This window comes from Hippoglossus hippoglossus, chromosome 5, assembly GCF_009819705.1.
Source record: "Hippoglossus hippoglossus isolate fHipHip1 chromosome 5, fHipHip1.pri, whole genome shotgun sequence".
Lineage (NCBI taxonomy): Eukaryota > Metazoa > Chordata > Actinopteri > Pleuronectiformes > Pleuronectidae > Hippoglossus > Hippoglossus hippoglossus.
Genome location: NC_047155.1, coordinates 3235656 through 3260034, shown reverse-complemented (window position 1 = coordinate 3260034; position 24379 = coordinate 3235656). Strand labels below are relative to the sequence as shown.

At 42.4% G+C, this 24379-nt stretch overlaps 1 protein-coding gene across 2 annotated transcripts in view; it reads right to left on the bottom strand.

The window, feature by feature from the left end:
- Positions 1–455: 455 nt before the first annotated feature.
- The window catches only part of pmepa1 (prostate transmembrane protein, androgen induced 1), a 36307-nt gene continuing 12383 nt past the window's right edge, over positions 456–24379 (bottom strand). The window contains exons 1-5 of one of the 2 annotated variants that reach the window (XM_034584659.1): positions 8487–9014; positions 5975–6129; positions 3350–3403; positions 2872–3224; positions 1089–2433 (exon numbers count right to left, since the gene is read on the bottom strand). In XM_034584659.1, the coding sequence (XP_034440550.1) occupies positions 2121–2433; positions 2872–3224; positions 3350–3403; positions 5975–6129; positions 8487–8544 (933 nt within the window). In that variant the 5' untranslated portion in view covers positions 8545–9014 and the 3' untranslated portion in view covers positions 1089–2120. Of the gene's footprint in view, positions 2434–2871; positions 3225–3349; positions 3404–5974; positions 6130–8486; positions 9015–24379 lie in introns of those variants that run through there. The other variant, XM_034584658.1, reaches the window with a different exon arrangement.

The window sequence follows — 24379 nt, the reverse complement described above, 5'->3', positions numbered from 1 at the left end:
GCCGACGCTGGCTGACAGAAGATTGTTGTCTCCTTCCTGGTGCCGTAAAGTGCTCAGAGATGCCTGCAAGAGAGAAACTCGCCAGAGGGGATTGTGGGTACTTGTGTGTGTGTGTGTGTGTGTGTGTTGAAAAGGCAGGAGAGTTGCGACTCTAAATGAAACTGCAGAAACGTTGTGTTCATGTGTGTGTGCGTGGCCACGGCAGTGCACAGTCGGTGTATCACACATTTCGGGCGACCTGGCCTGGCGTCACTGAACCTGCGTCGTTCCCGCTCTCTTCTCACGCGACAAACAAACAATAATAATCTGACATTCAAAATAAAATAACACACAGCAGGATTTAACTACTCTAATTTCTTTCACTGTTACAATACACATTGTCTTGATTAGTTCAGACTTTTGTTCGATGAGACAACGTCTGATTAATGTGAGCAAACTCGTATGTGCTTGACTTGTTTGGTCGAGGTAGTGACAGCCTGCTTTGGGCTTTGGGATTGGCTAACGATTCGGCCACTAGGATGAGAGAGAGAGCTTCGAGCAGGGTTTCTGATTGGACCCACAGGTTAGGTTGGACGCTGACTTGTGGTTGGCTCGCAGGACTCGGACATTTGCATAAACCAGGGATTTTTATTTTTTTATTTTTATATCAATGGTACAGTAATGGTTGTTCCAAGTCCTTTGAATCAAAGTCAGAATCTCTCCCGTGATATGTTCTCATGATACTCGCCGCTGTGCACTGACGTGGCCCCCGACCCTCGACCCCCCCCCCCCCCCCCCCCCCCCCAGGCGGTTTCTCTCTTTGTGTTCGTTTCTCAATGGACAGAGCTCCTTCACAATAAAAGTCTCTCTCACACGTTCCATCTGCGCATACTAAAAAATAGTGCAATTCTTTTTAGCAATTATATAAATAACTCTAAATTCGTGCTTTTAAGTTTGCTCTCGGTTTGCATACATGTGTGTGTATATATCGTCCATTTGTAACATATATACATGCCAACATGTACGTAGCAAAATGTTCAACGTGAAAGTTGGCACCCCAACAGATTACAGATGTTTGTTTCTTTTCTTTTTTTCTAAAACTACACAACATATAAAAACAAACAGAAAAAAACATCTTCACTGATAAGAATCCACCTAGTTTAGAAAAATACCCCTACTTTCTCTATTTTCTCTCTTATCAATCATATTGCGGGTTTTTTCTGGGGTCAACAGTCTTGAACTTTGTGCAAACCTTCTTCAGAAAACATAAAACAAAAAAAAGGAAAAGATTTAAGCGACAACTCCTGCATCAGTTGGTCGATATAAGGCATGATGTTTAGCTCGAGGACGTTTTTTAGCACTGTGCTACAACTCGTAAGCTAGTTTTAAAGTAATGCTAGCGACGTCTAAACTCTTTGTGTGAATATTGTTGAGTGCTAACGTGTCTCAGTGATGCAGCTAAAGCCTGTTGCAGGAGTCGCCGCCAAACGCTGAACTGTGCAGTCGGGAACAAACTTACTGGAGTCAAAGCAGCGATGGGGGGGGGGGGAGATTATCACGAGAAAACAAAACAAATCCTGGAAGAACCAAGGAGACTGCAACATTTCACCGTTTGCCGGGATAGAAACGATCCTGTAAGCGTCGAACAAACAAAGAGAAAGTTCTACAGAAACAAACAGAACAAGTAAATATTTAGAATGAGTGAAGGCTAGTTCAGTCGTGGAGGAGCGATGAGCTGCAGCGAGAGGAGTTGCTGTGGGGGAGAAGGAGGCATCTGTATCCGCCTTCTCCCCCGCCTCCGCCCTTCAACCTCCTACTCGGACATCATCATCGGTTCATCCGAAGTGCACAGGAAACTGTGGAGCAGGAAGTACCAGATGTTCTCCTGCGACCATGCTCTGCAGGAATGATGCGGGTTCCAGATGTTCTTACCTAACGAGAAGCCGGCGTGCGCTGCTGCCTCTCGCTCCTAGCCCGATCCGTGATGAGGGGAAACCGTGTCAGCTACGACCACAACTAACCAGCCCTTAAACCTGTGGAGTTAACCACCGACCAGGTTGTTCCTTGTTGGCTGCTGACCGTTTCCCCAAAGTGGCGAGGCATAATCCTTCCTGCGGGCTAGAAAAGAGGAAACAGTACTGTCACACTTGCTGGGGCTTCTGGGATTTCTCCTTTGTATTCCTTGCGTTCCTGTTGTCCACACTTCCTTGCTGCTGAGGCGGAGGTCGGATCAGACCATGTATGAGCGAGGACGGGGGTGCTTGTGCGGATGGAACAGTCCGATGGTTGTGGCCGGAGTGCAGGGCTGTCGGGTGGTAGTAGTGCCCGATCACCTCGCTGTAGGCCGGGGGCGCTCCCTCTACTCGAGAGCCCTGCTTCTGGTGCCGGGACAAGGCCTCCTGGGCTTCTAACACACTGATGCCTGAATGGACGCTCGGGGGAGGAGCCTGCAGACTGAAAGCACAACAACATAGATAAAGAGGAGTGATACGAATGAAACCACAGTGATTGTAAGAGCAGATAATGAAAGAACTACTGTGCTGCGTTTCACAACATCAAGAATGACGGTGTGACAACCAGAGATATTTGCATTCCTGCCTAAGTAGAATTATCAACATAATACTTTAAACTAATTGTTAAAGACTTAAGCTGTAGTAAGGCATCACTATTCATTTGGTTTTCGGGCGTGTCTGTGTAATTAGGTGCCAAAAACCCAGATGTAATTATATAAACCTGGTAATTAAGATACCATGACCGCAGCCTTAGGATGACAAAGAAAACTGAATGTGAAACATGCCTCGTAGTTTAGGACGAAGTACAAACAGGTATGTGGAGGAGTTTTCATTTTGCAGGTCATAATGAATCTGCGAACACGTGACACTGCGTGGTTACCTGGCCTGCAGACAGGAGTTGGATGGGTCGAGGGGGTGGGAGTCAAACACTGTTCTGTTGGGCGGCGCTCGGACCGACTCGCGGTTCAGCTCCATCTGTTGCTCCGGATCTCGGAGCTGCAGGGTGCAGGGGCCCTGGTAGGGCGGCGGCTCTTCTCCGTCTGAGAGGGAGATGGTGGGGGGGAGGTCGATGAGGCTCTGGGGCAGGTAGGGGTACGTCGGCTGGAAGCGACTCGGGGCGTACGTGTGCTGGAAGCGCTGCGACTGGAGGGCGGGCTGCGACTGGCCGTGCGGCGGCTCCCGCTGAAGGTAGGACGAGTGGACGCCTCGGTCCGGAGGTCGAGGGTTGTAAACCTGGTGCCATGAAACAAACGACATCAAATTACAGCTGTGTCATGACGCAGAACATTTGAGAGTTGTTATAAACCTGCTTTATGTTTTCTTCTTTTGTGTGAACAGCTGGTTAAAGCTGAACTCACCTCATTCAGACCACTGTTTGTCCCGGTGCCCTCAGACGACCACAGACTGCCCTCCTGAAAAAAAACAGACACAGCTTGACAGTGAGAATCTCCTTCAGTTGATCTGTTGAGTCATTTCACTTTAGTTTATATACATTTTGTGCGTCTGCAAACAAACCCAGATTTCCCCAGATCCAGATGAGGGAGTGGATCCAATTAGTTTTTTCACAGTATGTACTCTACTGAGCTGCAGAAGAAGCTTGTGCACTACAGACAGACAGTTCTTTCCAGTTGTTTAAAGATATTCTACTTATTTACTTTTGCATGTAGCACTGAGAGAAAATAGGATTCATTTGAAACTTCTGCACATATCTCTATTGTGCCTTTTGTCCACTAGGGAGCTCCACTGATGCACCACAAACACTCACTGCCTTAGTACCTTTCTAGAGGTTCCCATTTTTATTTAAATGTTGTGTTTTCATCTCAGTGAAGCTGCACATATAAGATGTCCTCTGTCTAAGTACAAGTTAAAACTGGAAAACAAGTTAATTCTCAGATTTCACACATGTGGTTTTTGCTTAATTCCTCTTTGGTTGATAGTTTTTACACAAATTAAGTTTCGTCTAATCAACAACTGTGGCTCCGATAAATCTACATGATACTGGCCTGATTTCTTCTTCCCCAGAATATAAACACACTGTTGAGGAAATTGAAATCGGTTGTGTGTCGATGTCTTGCGGTGAAGAGACGACACTTCTTCACTTCTACAAAAACGTCGGGGAGAAACTTTTCCAGCGTTTGTGCAGGTTGTTGTTTTTTCTCTGCTTCTCATTTCCTGTCTGTCGGTCTGCCTGCGCGTGTCTGTGTGTGTGTGTGTGTGTGTGTGTGTGTGTGTGTGTGTGTGTGTGTGTGTGTGTGTGTGTGTGTGTGTGTGTGTGTGTGTGTGTGTGTCAGTGTGTCTGTCTGCTAATCCAAATTAACTAGGACACCATGAGTCCTCTGAGCTTATCGGGAGCTTCTTTGTGGGTGGGTGCATGTTCCTGTGCACATTTATGCCTCATCCTTTACTCATATCTAATTTGTAGACTGGAGCCACACACACACACCAACACACACATGGTGATTCAGTAGCAGGAAATTCAAGAAGCACAAGTGAAGTCATATGTTTGAAGAGGCCTCAGGTGCGAGTCAGTGGGTGTGTGTGTGTGTGTGTGTGTGTGTGTGTGTGTGTGGTCTAGGTTTTATGTGGGGACCTAAGTCTGTTTACACACTGTGGGGACGTGAACTCCTTATGGGGACAGGAAGTTCCCATTTAGTAAACCAATAACTTTTAGGCAAGACAAGTTTTGAGGTTAGGGGAAGGGACAATCTCGCTTTTTGCAATCATGACTAGTTTTTTATGAATCACAGGAGTCAAACGTTTCTCCACACAAAAACGCAATCATGGATATTTTTGGTCTGTGTTTTAGGTCCAGACGACATTTGAACTAATCTCTATTTGAGGCTATCTGGGAATGAATGTGGATAAACTATGTGATTAACGTGATTGGTCAAACTAGAAACAAAAACCAGAAGCTTCCGGCCCCCAAATCTTGTCCCTCATCGCCTGATTCCGTATATTTTCATATCGAAGCTGTTCATAGAGATTAGTGTCAGGGTTAATGTTAGAGTCATTGTTTGAGTAAGTTGAGTAAGTCAGTGTAACATCCTCTGAAGTCACTGACACGCGGCCATTTGCGTGTGTGTCTTAAGAAAGTCGTCACAAGTGTCGTCTGAAGAGTTGAGTCAGTGTGTTAGCGTTGGCCTGCAGCAAACTCTAATCACTATGATCACCTCCCGAAACTCTGCTTCTTCAAACTCTTCCACAAACAACCGTCGTTACTGAACGTTGTCGTTCAGTAACGACGGCTTCTTAACTCAGACTGAACCAAGTCTGTTGAATAATGACTGTAATTAACTGTGAACAAAAAAGAACATGTCAAGAGAGGTTTTTTTTACAAGATAGTAATTTTCCTTTGTTCACATATAGTTGATATATTATTCATATCATATTTTTAAGTTGGCAATCAAAAGCCTGGAGCCCTGAGTTTGGATAAACATCTCAACATCTCAAGTTACCCACATAACCAACAGTAATCTAACCAGATTCCTTTAAGAACTGCAATGTCAATTAACTTAACTTTACCCACATTGAGTCGAACGGAAAACACAAAGTCTCATTTCATGATTTGATTTTAAGAGAAGTTGAAGAGCCAAGATCTTAATTTAACCTGGTTACGCTCGACTTTCTGCAGTAAATAGATTTTTTAAATGTCATGTAAACCAGAAACCTTGTTTCCATAGAGAAGGACAGAGCTCTGCACGTAGCCATGTAAACTAACATTTTAAATAAATAAACACAAAGTCCAAATAGAGTTTAAACTGACGGTAAGTAGATGAAACGATGGAAACAAATCATTTTTCCACCTGATACTGCACAATAAATGTAAAATTGTAAATAGCATATACAAAAAAGCACACGTGTATGATAATGACTGTCAAGCTACAGCCGGATATCAGACCAATATCTGATCAGATGTGTTACGGCAGTTTGGTTAAATTACATCTAGAGACCGGTTTGTGGTGTAAATGTGGTGTTTGACTCACGTTGGCCAGCGGCAGGTGTCTCCTGCGTGTAGGGGCGTGTCTGGAGAGGAGCGAGCGTGCTGATAGGCGGTAGTGGTTCAACAGACAGGTGATGACCACCACCATCACCATCATCACCACCACGATCACCAGGATCTGGACGAACTCCAGCTGGGCTGCAGGGACACAGAGGACGAAGATCAGGGTCAGTTTACTCGTCGCGTTACAGTTGTACAACGTCCTCTGTGGCTGGAGAGGATTCTGGGGTAATGATGATGTCACAGTGATGTTATCATTGTTATTTTTGGCTTGAGCTCAATGTCTTTCACATAAACCAGCATAAAAAAATTGAGTAATGGAGTTTGCAAAACATGGACATTTACCAAGCAAGAGGAGTGATGAAAAAGATTCTATCCAGATTCTGACCCCAAAACACTTTATTTAAATAAAGATATAGGATAATAATGTTTTATTAGGGATGTAAAATCCAACATTCACAGAACATATGCTTTATAGGTTTCTTAATGCAGCCCGGTATTTCAAGTTAAATTCAGTTTTGGTGCAGAGGCTTGAGCCGCAGCTTCAGTTCAGACAAGACCCTGAACTAATTGTCTTTCCCAGATCTCTCTCTCCACATTTCACGCTTGACCTTCTGCCCCGTCATTAAAGGCTTAACATCCCCAAAAATATCATATTTATTAATAAAAAATAAGAGGTAAATGTGGCTCATACGTGGATTTTACATTTTTTTTTGGAAGGCTAGGTTACAAAATGGATCTGGCTCTGGTTTAAATAGTTTTTAGACATCAGTGATTGAATGAACAATATCTGACACTTCTGCTTAATATACAAATATGACAGTAGTGGTAATGATTAAAGATCTGTTGATAACTATTGATAAGTCTAAATAAAATCGATTAAAGTATCGTTTCAGTACATGATAGAATTATTGCTGATGTGGGCTTGTAAGTACATTTAAAAATAAACTAATAGAATAAAAATCAATCAGTTTATTGATTAGATGACACATGATTCAGTAAAGTTTAAATACAACACTGAGGTTTATATGTTTCTGTGTGAGAGAGAGAAAAGGTTTTCAGACAGAGACCAGACAGATCTATTCCTTATGCAAAGGTCACTGTGACACACACACACACACACACACTAGACCAGACAGGGGAAGCTTTGTTTAGAGACAGTCCGCTTGACCCCCCCCGCACAGACACACACACAGACAGACACACACAGCATTTTTCTCACACTTTCTTTCCACAGGGAGCAGACAGAGGTCAGGGCCAAGTCAGACACAGGAGCATAAAGTGGCCTGCAGACAACAAACACACACTCTCTCTTTCTCTCCCTTTCTCTCACTCACACTCACACACACACACACACACACACACACACACACACACACACACACAACTTCTCCAAGCGAACCAACACACAACATAAACTTGAAATATTCTGCATCAAGCTTCCACCAGTTTAACCTGTAGGTCCTCAGAAGGATAGAAACACGGCTGCTGTGGCTGAATTCACACTCTAGAGCCACACAGGTAAAAGTCGACAAACGCACTTCTGATACGATCAACACAACCAAAACAAAAGTCCACAGAGCTCATAGAGGCTAAATTTGAATGACGGCCCAAATCTGGTTTCAGAATAAAGCTGATGATGATGAACTTTGAGGTTAAATATAGATTTTACGGCAAACTCCACCTTGACCATTAAAGCATAATTAGAGGTCAAAACATCTTGACTTTATCTACTCGTAGACGGGTAATGATCCTATATCATATAATCCTATATCACAACACTGAAATATATAGCCTCTTATTACATTGTCTGGAAAGTCAGAAACCACTTTTCTAATAAGGAAAATTCAGTTAAAACTAATAATGGCTCATAATTGAATCAGAATTAGAAATCGAATCTAATTGAAATTGAATATATTGCAAATGATCCTGGGAGAAATTGGGTTTTCGTTACAGTTGTTCCAGAAGAGTCTACAGAATAAAAAGAGATATGAAAAATAACAAATTCAGAGAAAAATGTAAAAGAAATCTACAACCGTTGCTTTCAAACTATTTTTTAAACACTTACAAAAGCTAACCTATTGGAAAAACCTTGTACAAATGTGAACTGGCATTTATACATTTACTATAATTTGTAATTATGTCAAATAAACGCACAAACACGACAAGTAAAAACAATTTGAAAAACCAGGCCAACCAAAAGCCGTCGGAGGTGATACATTTTGAACGTTTTGTTAGATTTAATTGAAGAGAAAAGCAGCAAATCAACACATTTGAGAAGCTGAAAGCTGAAAGTTTGGTGTTTGCACAGTTTTAACTGAGCTGTTTAATTTTTCAAACATTCATTCAAAGAAATTCAATTAAAAAACAGGCTGAGCAGCATCACTCTCCAAACCTGCAACACGTCATCAACCTCCAGACTCAACAACTCAACAGACAGAATAAAATCACCACGTGCTACCAAACCATCGCTGTCTCCTACAGTTGAAACTCACCACACAGTTGTGTCTGAACACAGTTGTCATGGTGGTGTCTCCCTGGTGGAGGCTGCATAGTCTCGTCGCTCTGTGAGATCTTTGCCTTCTCTCCGATTGCAGATGTCTATATTCCACTGGTTATATCATGAAGGTATTTCCACAGACCGGAGTCCACGAGGCCAAATCAAACTAAAAGCAACAAAACTAAAAGAAAACTAAAAAAAACAAAAACTCCCCGCTGCAAAGGAACTCCACACTACATGTCCTGTGGATGCTCTGGTGTGTGGGGGTGTGTGTCCTCGCCGGCAGACACACACACTCTGAGCCTCGACCAAGCTTTGTCTGCAACTTATTCTCACACACATTCCCACACTGTCCAGACACACACACACACATTGAGGAAACAGCTGACCAGACCCCTCCTCCCGACCACCACCACCCCAATAGCTGTGAACAAAAGGGGTCGATGTGTAGGGGGAGGGGAGGGGGGGGGAGGGGGAGGACGAGACAGAGAGAGGAGTGAGAGAAAAAGTCGGGGGAGTGGTGGGAGCGTCTGGGAAAGACAGATGGGTCAGAGGGATGGACAGAATAATGATGAGAGAGAGAGACATGGGGGATGGGGGATGGGGGGGGGGGTTAAAGCTTGAATATCTCATCGGGACACGTGACAACTTCAGGAATTTAAATAAATAAAAAACTGATCTGCTCAGGAAGGAGTGAACATGATTCATTAAATCGCTATGGCAACAAGACGTACGTCAAAAGTAAGAAAATCATAATTTGTAGCAGCTGTGATGACGAGCAAATCTTTACACAACACTTTAAACGTACTAAATTAAAGGGAATCTTATGAGCGATTTTCAGCGCGTTGCTCAATATGCAACGTGCGGCCCGGCATGGAAGAACCGTATTTTACCATCTCTCTCCGGTAAATGTCCATGGCCGTAAAGCAGCAGGAGGCAGGACGTACACATTCGGCTGTGGAGAGCTCAGTGGTTTTGTTTACAGCTCATCCACACCGGCGTCGGTTCTTATCACCAACAGCAAATATTGTCTTTCCGAGTTGACGTCTTTGTCTGCGTCTTCTGGGTGTAAGGCTCAGGTTCCGGTTTCACGTCCTCCACGTGTTAGAAACGTCATCGAAGCGCCAACATCGCTCGTGATTGAATCCTCCGGACATTTTGCTGCTGTATCCTCACGTCACTCAAACGTTTTACTAGGGGGGCTGTGAGGACAAGTTCAGGAAAATGTCCGGAGCAACTGACAAACAAATATCTAAGTAGAAGACACAAAAGACGTAAATTGGGTGAGACGATGAGATGCGAGAGCTTTTGCAGGCTGACGCTGGTGCTGCACCACAACATGATTGCTCTGGAGAGTAGCTCCTGCTGGGTTCTTCGTATGTGAAAGACGAACTTCAGACAGAGTTTCACACATTTTCCGGAGTTCATAACAAAAAAAAAAAACATCACGAATGTATGGATTCGTGGAACATGAGGGAAAAGGGGTAAACGCAGTATAAGGATATATTGCATTGAATTACAACCGGCAGTCACAAAACACAGGATCAGAAATGTAAACAGTTTTCATCAGTCAATAGTCCTGAGGACAGACTTAGGATGATTATTAATTCATGTTTATATTATTATATTTTACAGTTTGAAGCTGTAACTCATGAGGGATAATGTGAACTGCTGCGCAAAACTGAGGTTACTGAGTTCACACAGTCACACGGTCGCTACACCCACTTTTACACTTCTGCTTCTATTTTAATAAAAACAGCAATTAACATAGATTAGATTCCTCAGGAAGAAAGGAAGGAAGGAAGACAGTCATAAATACTGTGGGAAAACAGAGGGATGGGTGAAGTAAAGGAGGAAGGGAAGGAAAGACGGGGGGGAAAAGGGCAGAGAGGACAAGTGAAGGATGGAAAAAGTAACAAACACAAACACACACATGAAGAAACATAAACACACACACAGAAATAATGAAATATAAACACATTCCTCTGCTTATTAAAGAGAAGTGTTGTCACTGTTAAAGGCAAAAGTGAACGGACACTTAGACACTCTGAGTGCCAGCCGATGTGTGTGTGTGTGTCTGTGTGTCTGTGTGTGTGTCTGTATGTGTGTGTCTGGGCACTCGGCCTGCTGACAGCTTGTCTGTCTCTGTGCTCTGTCAGCTGGTGCTGAACTGCATCTTTCTGCCAAATCACTCCCACAACTCTCTCCTCTCCTTTCCTTTTAGTCTCTCTCTCTCTCTCTCTCTCTCTCTCTCTCTCTCTCTCTCTCTCTCTCTCTCTTCCCTTTCATTCCCTTCTTCACAATTTCCCTTCCCCTCTCTCTCTCTTTCCTTTTCTCTAACTATTTCCGTTTTGTCTTTTCAAACACATTCTTTTCAAACACATCCACGAATGTCTTATTTTTGCAAAGAGATCAGAACTACTGAGTCACACTTCACTGTACGTCACCCGTACTTAGCATGTATATAAACATTTAATAATACATAATAAAAACAAATTGTTAAAGACACTATACTGTATATTAAGAAGATAGCTGATTTTGTTATTATGTAATAGATTTAGTTTTAACAATAACCATATATATTGTATTTTCCTTTTATTCCCACTTCCATTTAAAGGACCAGTATGTAGGAATTGATGCCATCTAGTGGTGAGCTTACAGATTGCAACCACCTGAATATCCCTCACTTCTCCCTTTCGAAGCATGTGCGAGAATCTATGGTGGCCCTCGGGTATCATAAAAACAACACAGGCCCTCTGTTGACCTAATGTTGATTCTGGGATGCTGTACAAACATGGCAGTGCAACATGTCGGCCTCCGTGGAAGAGGATCCACTCCTGATGTAGATATTATCCTTCATACTACTACCACGATACTTTCAGGTGATCGTGCACTAATGAAAAGAGCATGGTGAATATTATATTCCATTTAGTTCCCGTCAAATTTAACACACACACTATTATCATGTTGGTTATTACATCATTACTCACAGAGGCAGACAGATTTGTTTCACTGCTGACAAAATGTAATTTGCTGTTTCCGTTCAGCTTCTATGATTTGACGCATCATAATTAAAAGGAAAAACCTGCTATTGCTAAAAAATACTGCTCTGTCAGACCAGCTGACTGTGTGTGTGTGTGTGTGTCTCTGTGTGTGTGTGTGTGTCTGTGTGTGTGTGTGTGTGTCTGTGTGTCTCCCAGCCTGCAGCTTGTCAGCTCTCAAACAGAGGGAGGTCACGGGGTCAGTCAGCAGACCTCCTCCCTCGTCTGTCTTGTCTCGTCTCTTATTTTCCCCCCTCTCTTTCTCTCTCTCTTTCTTTCTCTCTCTTTCACTTCCTCCCTTACCTCACTCCCTCCGTCCCGCAGACCAACAGGAAAACTATTTTCTCATGTCATGTTTCCATCCAGATGTTCTGCACATTGTCAGAAGGTGTAACACGGTTACATAATATCAATACACCGGTTTTCCACTTCAGCCAGACAGAGGAGAAGATATATTTAAGCCATGTTTAAACCACTGACTGTAAATAAAGATGGACGACATGACAGCTACCAGAAGTGAAGCCAAATTTTCTTGATTGCCCCCTGGTGGCTGGCGGCAGAATTGGTCATAAATCTACACGTTAATGGTTTAAAGTAGCTATTTGAAACCGTGATCACTACAGCACAGACTCTGGCTTCCAATGACGCCATCGCCACATGATGACGACGTTGTATCTGGTATATATCATTTCTGGATCGAGGGAGGAAGTAAAGACGTCTTGTCCTTCTTTATTTACAGTCTACGGTTTTCATATCCATTCCAGCCATTTTTTGTGTCAAGATATAACACATTTTACAAAATGCAATTACACCGTCTCTTTCTCGCTTCTTCTGACATTCCATCTCTTTAGGTCTTTTCTTCCTTTCACTTTTGACTCGACAAAAATATTTTTGAAAGGACATTGAGAAAATCAGCTGGTGAAAAAGATCCTTAAGGCCAAAATCATGCTTCGCTGAAGATGCACAATAAAACGCTGGTTCTTCAGAAAATGGGTTTCTGGCTCACACGAGATCTCAGCTACACGTTCATACGTGTGATTCCTATGATAGAGCAGTAAAGCAAAACACAGGACAGGTTTTGAATCTGCCTTGGTTTTAAATCAACAAACATATTCAGCTCGTTGTTTCTGCTAAGTACAAACACATTATTTATTGAACACGTAGTTTTCTGGAACCTCTTTCACTGTCTGTATTTTGCACTGAATCCAGAAATACTGTGTCTACAGGTCAAAGCCGCCCACCACCCCCACACACTATTCAAAAGACTTTCTCTTTTTGTTCCCTTTTCTCCATATTTTATATAATATTCTGTTATATTGTCATTTATGTTTTATCCATTATGTCCCAGAGTTTCTCTATGTGCAGGTTTAAGAGCTTGTTTCAAAGACTTTACAATTTTTTTGCCAGGACTTATTATGCTGATCAAGTAAGTGATCAATTCATTAATTTAATTGTAAACTGCAATTAAGTCGTCCATTTTTCTACATATTAAATGCAGGAAACGGGACCTTGGTGTCCTCAGTGGTACAGCAGCTACAGTTCAAACTGTTGTGTTTGATCTTTGGCTTCAGATGCATGTCCTCAACTGTCCTGTGATGTCTTCAGTGGTGTGTAATCAGGCCTAAGACAATTTTACACATGGTTTCCAGTTTCAACAAGACGACCACTTGTACCTCTGATGAGGACACTCTCATGTGAATGTTTCCAAGTTTTCCTTCGAACTGAGGCGCTGTGGACTTTCTGTATTTCCTCACATAAGATTCAGTTGTCAGCTTGTTCACCAGCGGGGGAACAGTCAGTCACAAATCAAAATTCAAGCCTGTCTGTCACTGTCACACCCTCCGACGCACCAGCTTCAAATCCTCTCTGGTTAATACTTAGGAAACTTCCACACTGATACGGTTTAGTTTCAAAACTCATCACTTTACGTCCTGTGGCCAAACTAAATCAGAGACTGACCCAGTTCTATTTTCAAAACTCAGAGGCTGTGACCAATAACTAAGATGCAGACACTTCACATTTGCATATTTTTTGGTTCTTATCAGTCGACTACCAGCAGTGAATGCAAAGCATTGCTAACATTTACTGTCAGTAACAGTACAGGTCATAAACCCTGCGGGACATGGACCACACGTCAAACATAGATTTCTTAAAGATGGTTTCTGTCATTTGAGGTCGTTCTGATGTTTGTCCAAGTGTCCATGTTTCTGATAAGTTTGGTTTTCATTAGTTATATGATGCTATAAAAACCTGACTGACAGCTGACTGACTCACGATTGGTCGAGCACATGTATCGTCAGGAAACCGATATTGCGGTTCAATCCCCCCCCACCCCCACCCCCATCACTGCTGCCAGCGTTTATATCCGGGATATTTTGGCTTCATTTCTGGATTGTTGTAGGAAGTGGAGCCATCTTTATTTACAGTCTATGATAGGAAATAAAAGTCTGTTTGTTTTGATGATTTTTAAAAATTATCTGTCCCTTGTGAGTCAACAACTTTATCTAGATACGACACTGAACCTCTGCAGTATCCTTGTAATAAACTCGCTCCTCCTCTGGGCAGATTCCTGACCTCATCCGACTTTATTTGTCAGCACTGGAGTCACAGTTTTTTTTTTTAAAGTGCAACACAGGAGAAAAAAAACCATTAAAACAGTTTCACTTCTGAGAGAGAGAGAGAGAGAGAGAGAGAGAGACACAGAGAACGAGAACGAGAGAGAGAACGAGAGAGAGAACGAGAGAGAGAACGAGAGAGAGAGAGAGAGAGAGAGACTGCTGATCTCCTCCCTCCCTCTGTGCTGTTGTCTAGACAGGAGGCTGTAAGCCTGGCAGGCAGACACTCCATGGTTAATCTAAAGCAATTAGCTCATTTGTCATCCGCTGCCTGCTCTCCCTCTATCTGCCTCCTCCTCCTCCTCCCCGTCCTGCTGCATTCAGCTAAAGGTCACAGGCGGTCATTGTCGAGTCAGATGGCTCAGAGAGAGCAAGCAGACAGCGAGAAGGAGGAGGGGTGGTCAGGAGAAACGAGGGAGGTGGGGGGGAGACGATGACATGAGGGTAGAGGAGAGAGAGAGGAAGAGAGAAAGATGGGGAGGAAGAAAGAATATGGTGGGGAGGAGGGAGGTGGTGGAGAAAAAGAGACGAAATAAGAAAGGAGGACATAGGATGCAGAGGAGGAAGGAAGGAAAGGAGAAGAGAAAGACATTTAAGAGATTTAGAAAGATGCAAAGAAGTAGAAATAAAAAGGGAGGAGAATCAGAGAGTGAGGAAGGATTAAAAAAAAAGTTAGATAGGAGTGAGGTTATAAGGAGGAAAGGAAGGAGAGAGGATTTAAAAAAGAAAAATCAATGACGAAAAAGAAGAAAGGGAAGGAGAAAAGGACAGGAAGGGAGAGAGAGGCTTGCTAATTTCTCCCTCCCCCTCCTTTCTCAGTCCACGGATGACTCGACAGTCTGGGTAGTCAGAAATAGCACAGACAGCTGTGTGTGTGTGTGTGTGTGTGTGTGTGTGTGTGTGTGTGTGTGAGTGTGTGTGTGCGTGCGATTGAGAGAGTGTGTGTGTGTGTGTGCGAGAGAGTGTGGTTCTGTATGTGTGAGACAGAGTTATAGGTCATAGGTGCACACAATTTGCTTGCCAATTTCCATGAGAAAGGCTATTTGGAGGGGGGGGGGGGGGGGGGTCTCAAACACACACGTACACACACACACACACACACACACACAGAACTCTCCATTGACTTTGGACGCCACGGTCATGGTGCAGCCAACAAGTGTGGGAACTTTGGTCGACAAAACTCCCACTGTTGAAACCAGCATAGGGGGGAGGTGTGTGTGTGTGTGTGTGTGTGTGTGTGTGTGTGTGTGTGTGTGTGTGTGTGTGTGTGTGTGTGTGTGTGTGTGTTGAGGGGGATCAGTCATCATGCGTCCTTTTCTTGTTATCAGTCTCCTCTCTGATTCTCATCTGTTATCAGTCACTTTCAAATTCAATACGTCATTTTCAACATGTCTACACGTCACGATTCCCCTAAACAGGGCCCTCACTGTTGTATGAGTATTTGTGTCAAGTCTGCGATCACATTGTGCACATTTGAACGTAAATTACTTAAGCTGCTTCAGACACGAACTCTGGAAAAATAGGTGTGGACGTTTTCCGCAGTTTGTCTCACATATGGAAAAATGCAGCAGACGATTTTCCCGTTCAGATGCGTTCACAGCGATTGTGAACATTTCTGGGACGTTCAGACGAGGGGTCAGGCCTGGGCATGACGTATAAATTCCATTTTTGTTTACAGCATTTTTGTCATCGTCTTCTACATGTACGGCTCCTCTTTTTCATCCCGAGGTATTTGTATTCTCCCAGTTTCACGTGTGCCATGTGTTAGAAACCTTCATTGCATGTCTGAAAGCAGCTACATACACAAAACCAACGTCAAATCAAATAAAAACACCATATCGATTTACACAGAAACAGAATCTAACCCTAAAATGCATTACAGACTTTCTAGCGGTGGATAATTATTTATTAATTATTATTATTATTATTATTAGTAGTAGTAGTAGTATATTGATTATCTCATATTGTCCAATCGCTGTATTTTGCAGATCACAAAGCCACCATTTAAAAAAATACTGCAAGATGTCTTCTGCAAAACATATACAAAACCAGAATATCAATAGAAATTGATGAAAAAAAATGATAAATTCAAGTATTTTACATGAGGTTTGTATTTTCACAAACATGTGGACAGCAGAGGAAGAGCTAAACTCAAAAATGTTATCCCAAAGTTACCCCTCTCCCCGGCTTCCTGCGACTATTGGCACTCAAAAACATTTGCAGAGAGTTTGATGAAGCAATACAGGAAGCAGAGTAGATGAGTGTAAAGAGGAGACGGAGGATTAATCGGAGTAGATCAGAGCAGACGAGAGGAGAGTGGAGCATTAGTCTAAATTTAGCGTGCTAATCCAGGGAACTCCCATGTTAAACTGTGAGTCCCATCTGCAACGCTAGCAATGCTAATGCTAACAGCGAGAGGGTCGCAGACTACGAGTGGACTAAATATTGAGACCATGAAAAGACACAGGGCGTTGAACCAGCTCTCAACAACACAAACAGGGAGCTGTGACATCTGACCCACGACCTGACAGGTTTTCTAATGACAGGCGAGTTTGTACGCTTGATTAAGTTTGGGGATTATTATTAAATTGCTTCTTTGATTTCTATCAAGTGTTCTTCTTCTGTGAGTTACAGAGAACGCTACTGGTGCTGATCGGCGGGAAAACAAATAAATGCTCTGTTTTGAAATCCAGCGACGTGTGTGTTGTTATGTCGATGCACAGAAACTACTCGGTTAGGTTTAGAAAAAAAAAACTGTTGTTTGGATTAAAGAAAAACACTTTGCTAAGATTACAGAACATTCTGTCATGGTTAGAAAAATAAAAAACATGCTGCAGGTCACCGAACAGTCATGGACAGAAGAAACAAAACAGGACTGTTGGTTTCACGACGGAAATCCAAATAAACGCTGGATCAGCATCTTTATAAGTTTAAAAGGGTTCTAGTGATTATTTATTTACTTTCATCATCTCAGTCCCCCGGGTATATTCATATACACATGATGTTTACTTCTACTTCTACTGTATTAGCGCCGTCTATCTGGCTACGCTAACTCAGAGTAATATAATGTTACAAAAGAGAATTTCAAAGTAGGTAAAAAAAACAACTTAATATGTATTATTTACAGGGTTTCTTTATTTACTTTTGTTTGATTGTTTTGAATATGAAATAAAAAAAACACCACACTCTTTATGTCAGCGGGTATTTGCTTTATCAGCATGTGGACTTTGTATTTATTATCCTCTGTCTGGCACCTGGAGGTTCGTGTGTCACTTCTTGATTTTTGAAACCTGTAAGTTTCCATTTCAGCTCCGGAAGCAAAGAAAGAAAATGTAGAATATAAAACACAACGTCGCTCCGAAGAGGTAAATTCATTTCTATTTGAAATTAAGTAAGAGTTTTATGTTGCAAGTTTTTTATGTTATATTTCTGCTGATGTTATTTCCCTTCTTTTCAGAAGATGGTGATTAAGCAGCAATCAACGTCTGAGAATGTACGTCTACAAAAACAGGAAACTATAATAAGAGTCAATACCAAAGCAATATAAAATCTATAATGCAACGCACTGAGGACATGAAATCAGAGCGTCTAGACACATTAACACGTAATGCAAGACCTTATTATAACAGCAAGATTTAAACAGAAGTCTGACTGCACCGAAATCACAAACATCAGACAGAGACAAAACACAGACAAACGCAGATGACACAACTGGAACTGCAATGGACACACAACTACACACAAACACATTTATACACACATATGCACAGAGCGAGAGCGAGAGAGAGAGAGAGAGAGACATTAATGTTAACAAGTGAAAGTTTATGAAGTCACACAAATACAAAGAGCTGAAATCATTTATATCACTGCGCGACACACACACACACACACACACACACACACACACACACACACACACACACACACACACACACACACACACACACACACACACACACACACACACACACACACACACACACACACACACACACACAATGTACTTGCTGACCTGCTGAGTATTCTGTCTGAAACATATGAAAATCAAACCTCATTATCAGCTGCTTGTCTGGGTCTGCGAGTGTGAGTGAGTGTGTTTGAGTGTGTGTGTGTATGTGTGTGTGTGTGTGTGTGCAGTCTCTCATTATAATTCTAGCCGGAAGGAGCTAGACTACCCCTGTCGTCTCGCACCCCCGCACACACACACACACAGCCCAAGGTACACAAACACACACTGACAGACACAATCAGACCTTCGTGCACAAAAACACACACTGCTCTTTTGAATGTGAAAGAGAAAGGGAAGTCAGACAGAGACGCAGAGGGCAGGTCACATGCAGTCGCCTGTGTGTGTGTGTGTGTGTGTGTGTGTGTGTGTGTGCGTGTGCGAGTGCAGACTAGTGTGTGTGTGTAATGGCTTTGATCCAATGTGATACTAGACATAACAGTAATCATTAACAGTCTGTACTGAGTGTTTTTGAACACATGCACACATTCACAGTGCAGCAGGTTGCAAACTCACACAAGTGATATGGTCTGCACAGTCAAGTACTGCTGAAGTGCCTTTGAGCAGTAGCTTAAAAATCTACAATATTTTAAACTGTGTGGTAGGGTTATATGTAATAAAATTCCATTTAGTGTTGTTTCAACATCAGTTAATCTGCAGATTTCTCTGGAAAACTGTGATAAATGAGAGATTATCATCAAGTGTCTTATTTTGTCTAATAAACAAAACAAAACCCAAAGATGATTAATTTACTAAATCAAAACATTTTTATTTGTACATTCACATCGTCAGTTACATACTAAATCTATCTTTGCACAACTGCTGCCGAAAAAACAACAATAGTTTTATTACAGATTCTAAAACTCAATTTAAGTTGAAGTGACTCACAACTTTTTTTACAATACAGAATGGTTTATAGACATTATCTTATTTTATTCACTTATTTGTATTATATTATAATTTGCCTTTTTTTTTTTGTTGCTATTTTACTTTTTAAAATCGATTTTGTGATATTTCCCTGTGCATAGTAAAGTAAATAAAGTTTGATTGATTTATTAATTGCGACACACAATGACGATCTGAGTGTGACTAGAACTTTTTTCCTTTTCTCTTCTCCATGATTATTACAGACCGTTCAGTGACAATCAAAAAAGGGACTTAGTCAGAAAATATTCAAGGATAAATCTGTTATGCTGAAGCTGCAGGTGTGTGTGTGTCGTTTATGCTTTTAACACCAACATTACTGTGTGAATGTGGATTTTTAAACCTCGAAAAGATAATAAAAGAATCCTCTCTCAATGCCAGTAGACAAGTTCTCCTTTCAGGTTGTTTTTTCTGTCGTTGCGTCATGTTCAATGTCACAAACATGTCTTCAAACTAAACACGACTGGATGACATTCGGCTGCTGCTTGAACAAAGACAGATGTAATATGTGGCTGAGTTGACAAAGAGTCACAGACATTATCAACAGAGGCCACATGTGTTGTTGCATCACACTGGAAAAGAAGCAAAAAGTGTGCATGTCCACGCGGATGTCGTGTTTAGATATAACTGCCGAACGGAGCTGAGGCCAATAAATACCTGCGACTACTGCAGAGTTTTCTGACCCGGGAATGAACGTTGACTTTTCCCTTTCACACTGACGACACAGGCCAGATGTTGGTGTGTTTTTCTGTCCAGTGTGAAAAGAGCTTTAGATAAGGTGAAGCAAGGGGCAGTGAGTGGAAGATCAAACAGGGATGTGGGTACGTGTGTGTGTGTGCGCGAGCCAGACATGTTGTCCCTGTCCAAACAGTGTTTGGCTGCCAAGCCAAAACCAGCTCAGCCGGTCCTTACACACACACGTGCACACACACACACACACACACACACACACACACACACACACACACACACACACACACACACACACACACACACACACACACACACACACACACACACACACACACACACACACACACACACACACACACACACACACAAAGGGTCAGACAGACATTCAGAGTGTTCAGACATTGTTGTGTCTAGCCAGGTGTGCGTGTGTGCGTGCGTGCGTGTCTGTCTAAACAATGCTAATGACTTACATACACATCTATAACTTCACCGTTATATTAACAAAAAAATGTGTCCTGTAAAGTGGGTCTGAACACTTTCCAGAGTTTGCCTTTCACACATGAAGAACGCAGCAGGGAATTGTGCAGATCAAACACATTCACAACAACACGAGCCTGGGTGGAGCGTGTAGGAGGCAGCACATGAAATACATTTCACTGTGGACCGGCGTCGGCCCTTATCACAACAAGCGATGGAATCTCATCTTTCTACGTCTTCTACACACGGCTCCTCTTTTTCATCCTGAGATATTTGTATTATTCCAGTTCAACATCCGTCACGTGTAAGAATTAACCTCTGGATACTTTCTAGTGCAGGTCTGAGAGGGTATTTCTCTTGCTGATGAATCCAGTGTTATAACCCTCTCCATTAGCTATGACTCGCTTTATCCAGAGCAGCCGACTCCCATCACTCTACAGATCACCTGCCATTTATTCACTATACTATCCACACTACTATCTCAGACTTTCTGACTAATTCTGATGGGATCATGTGACTTTAACTTTCACCCGCGTCAGGCCTTTCTGGCTGTGACTGATCGTCTTGGTTTCACCCAGAGAACAATATAAATCAGGTCAGATAAAACTGTAGATGCTCGTCATTGGCCCCGAACCGACACAGACACCGGCTTAAATAAGTAACATTAACCCTCGACATCTGTGTGATTTCTCTCTCGGTGTAGTGTTTGATCCACCTTCTCTTTTGATCAGCACATTAAAGACGTGACATCACTTTAATCCCGCCTCGTCTGTCCTTGGTAGATGTTGAGACTGACTCGCATGCTGCAGATTGTGCCGTCCAGTCTGAATTGTTGTGTCGCGTCTTGGTTTATGTTCAGGGTTTTGTGGGAGGGTGTCGTAACGTTGTACAGATTGTTCAGCCCCCCCTTGAGGCAAATTTGCGATTTATGGTATTGGGCCGTATAAATAAATTATCACCATAGACGGTTTATAAAGATGGACCAACCTGACAGCTAAAGCATCTTGAACGTCCCCTGGTGGCTGGCTGTAGTATAGGCCAGAAACCCTGTCTCCTCCATGTTAACAGATGGGACATGGACCAAAAACAAAAAAGATGTACGATGTGAAAACGGGGTGAACCAGGATCGACAGCTGAGACCCACTTGGATGATCGTGTATATCAGGAGGAATTCTCTCAGCCATCGTCAGCTCAAGATGGCAGCGTTTGTATGCAGGATATTTTAGCCTCATTTCTGGACAGGAATTGGAAACATGTCGTGCATCTTTATATTCAGCCTATTATTATCACATACTCTGCATATTTACAGAGCTTTTAAGCCACATTTATTTATAGTTTAAAGCAATAAAGCTCCTAAAAAACCCCAGTGTATCAAATACATTTCGATTTTCTGTCTTTTTTTACTATTTAAAATCCTTATTTACCCACAGAGTCGTGCACAGTGCAGACTCTGTACTCATAACTCTTGGCAAACAGCAGAAACATGTGAATGTTTCCTCTATTGCAGCATCAGAGCGGCTCAGTGGCCAACAGCCGAAACATTAGAAGCACCTGGTGCGGAAAATATCTTTTCTTCCTCAAAGACTGAAACCTGAAATCAGCCCAGATCCTCGCCTCATCCTCCGCATGAATCAGCCTGCCTCAGCTTTTGTGTCTTCACGTGTGTCTGCGTGTGAGAGCGAGACGACCTCTACTTTAGACAAAACAAATGTCAGCGTAAACCCAAACAAGATCACTGTAACAAAGCCATTCAAATGAAGCATAGCAGAGAAAGTTCACACAAAGAAGAGACAGACTAAATGGCAGTGAAGTGAAGCAAAAAATATTAAAAGCGAAAATATTTTATTGTCTGAGTATTTGCTCTTAGATTTTTCAAGGGCTTAAATGCCCAAAAAGAATTTCAGAAATTCTCCAGTCGATCATTTTCATATTTTGGCAAAAAAAACCAAAACATGCATGGAATTTCTGTTTCTCGTTCGGTATGTGTGTGAGGGAAGAAAGTGAATTTTCTATGTGCACAAGTTAACAGCTGACAGTGACTTAGGTTGTCATCTCTGCAGCATCAGTGTCAGAAATGTTTACCATGAGTGGATGTGCAGCTGGGTCATGAATGCTTAATGGATGGATGGATGGCAAACAAGCTGGGAAACTGGCTCAGTGCCGACGAAACGCAAAACAATATGGGCCTCATATATATATATGTGTGTGTGTGTGTCTGTATGTGTGTGTGTTTGTGCCAGCTGGCATGGGTCTGTTCGCTGAGCGAGGTGTGGGAGGTTGTTGGACACAATGCGAGACGCGATTGTATTTCCGACGCTGCCAAGAATCTGTCAACTCAGGTACGACGGGAGGCTGTTGGTTTTTTTTAGTTTTTTAGGAAACATGTTGGCACGCATTCTACTTCCTGTAACAGGATTCTGTCGCATCTCCTGTTCCAACGAAGGAGAACAAAGACTTTTTTAAAAGAAGTTCTTTGGAAAGTCGTACTTTCCGAAGTTAATCTTTCAAACTCTCTAAAAAAAGAGCAAAGCCATATGTCGATGGTAACATGGCGTCTCGCCTGTTGCAGCAGCTCTCGTTATTTTTTAGCGCTTTCTTTTCTAACTTGGGATTCATTCCTCTTTTTATTACTGTGACCTTTCTTCTCGTTATGGTTACGTTGTATTTAATATTTTCTATTTCTTATGATCCCTTGTGTTTATAATGGTCTCGAGGTTCAATGGGCTGTGAGATGTGCTCACAGCCACATTTGGCAAAACTGTTTAACTCTGATATGATAAAAGGCCAGTACTACAAAATGTATTCAAAGTATAAACCTTGATAAGACACCTATGTTTGGAAGATTTTAACATTATTTACTATACTTTTAAATTAAGAGTTTAGCACCTTCCCCTTCCCTTCATCATCATCATCATCCTCACATCTTGTGGTTCTCAGGCTCATTATGACTTGGGGGGGGGGGGGGGGGGGTGTAGTCAAAATGTTGTAAGCAAAGACGTAACCATATCAGTCTAAATACATGGACCAATATGTGTTTCATGTCAGTGTGGGAGGAGGCCTTAAAAGAATGTGCAGATGAACACAGTAAATACTCCACCTCGCCGTGTGATGTTAATTTACTCCAAACAGTGTTTTATTCTGGATTTATTTTTGGCCGACACCTCAATAAATGTCACTTTCACCTCAACGGCATAACCTGCACATGCATTTAAAACAATTAAAGTCACATCTCTAATTTGCATATGAAGTTGAGTGCAGTGTCTGGGTGGATGTTCTGACCTGCTGCTTTGTCTAGACACATTTTTATTGTCCGCTCTATATATATGTGTGTGTGTGTGTGTGTCTGGTGTGTGTGACAGTCAGAGAGGGAGGAGATTGTTGCCGTTGAGGTGGAGCTCAGTGTGCGTTGGGCTGTGTGTTCATAATAAGAATAATCTGTGCCTTGTCCCTGTATGTTTGAACACTTGAATGTATGATGATAAATGTTAATAATATAAACAGAAAGGTGGAGTCACAGCGTCGTCTGTGCGTGGGGTTTTTTTCCGGATGCAAATCATGTGGTCCCAGCTGTTTCCTATAGGCCAGAGGGTAAAGTGAGGCAGACACAGTCCTCCTCATACGAGTCTGTGAATGTCTGAGTGTGTGTGTGTGTGTGTGTGTGTGTGTGTGTGTGTGTGTGTGTGTGTGTGTGTGTGTGTTAGGGTCAAGCCCACGGTCATGGACGTCTATCTATGTCATGCGTGGGGGGTTGAGAGTGTGTGTGCATGTGTTTTGTGTCTCCTTGTCTAGACTGCGTCTCGCACTCGGGACCAGACCGATCGACTGAGCAACGTAACGTCTCAGTGTCAGCGTCTCACCGCGTTACAGATTTAGCTTGTGACACAACGTGGAGTACGGTAACAGAACAACAAATGTATATATCACTGTGTCAGCAACACGTCGGGATAACTGTCATGACTTTGCATTTCAGTAATTTTCATAGATTTCTGCCACGAAATGCATGAAAATGTAAGAAACAGCCTTTCTGCCCATGTTTGTCTTAATTTTGCTTAATGGACACACACACACACACACACACACACACACACACACACACACACACACACACACACACACACACACACACACACAC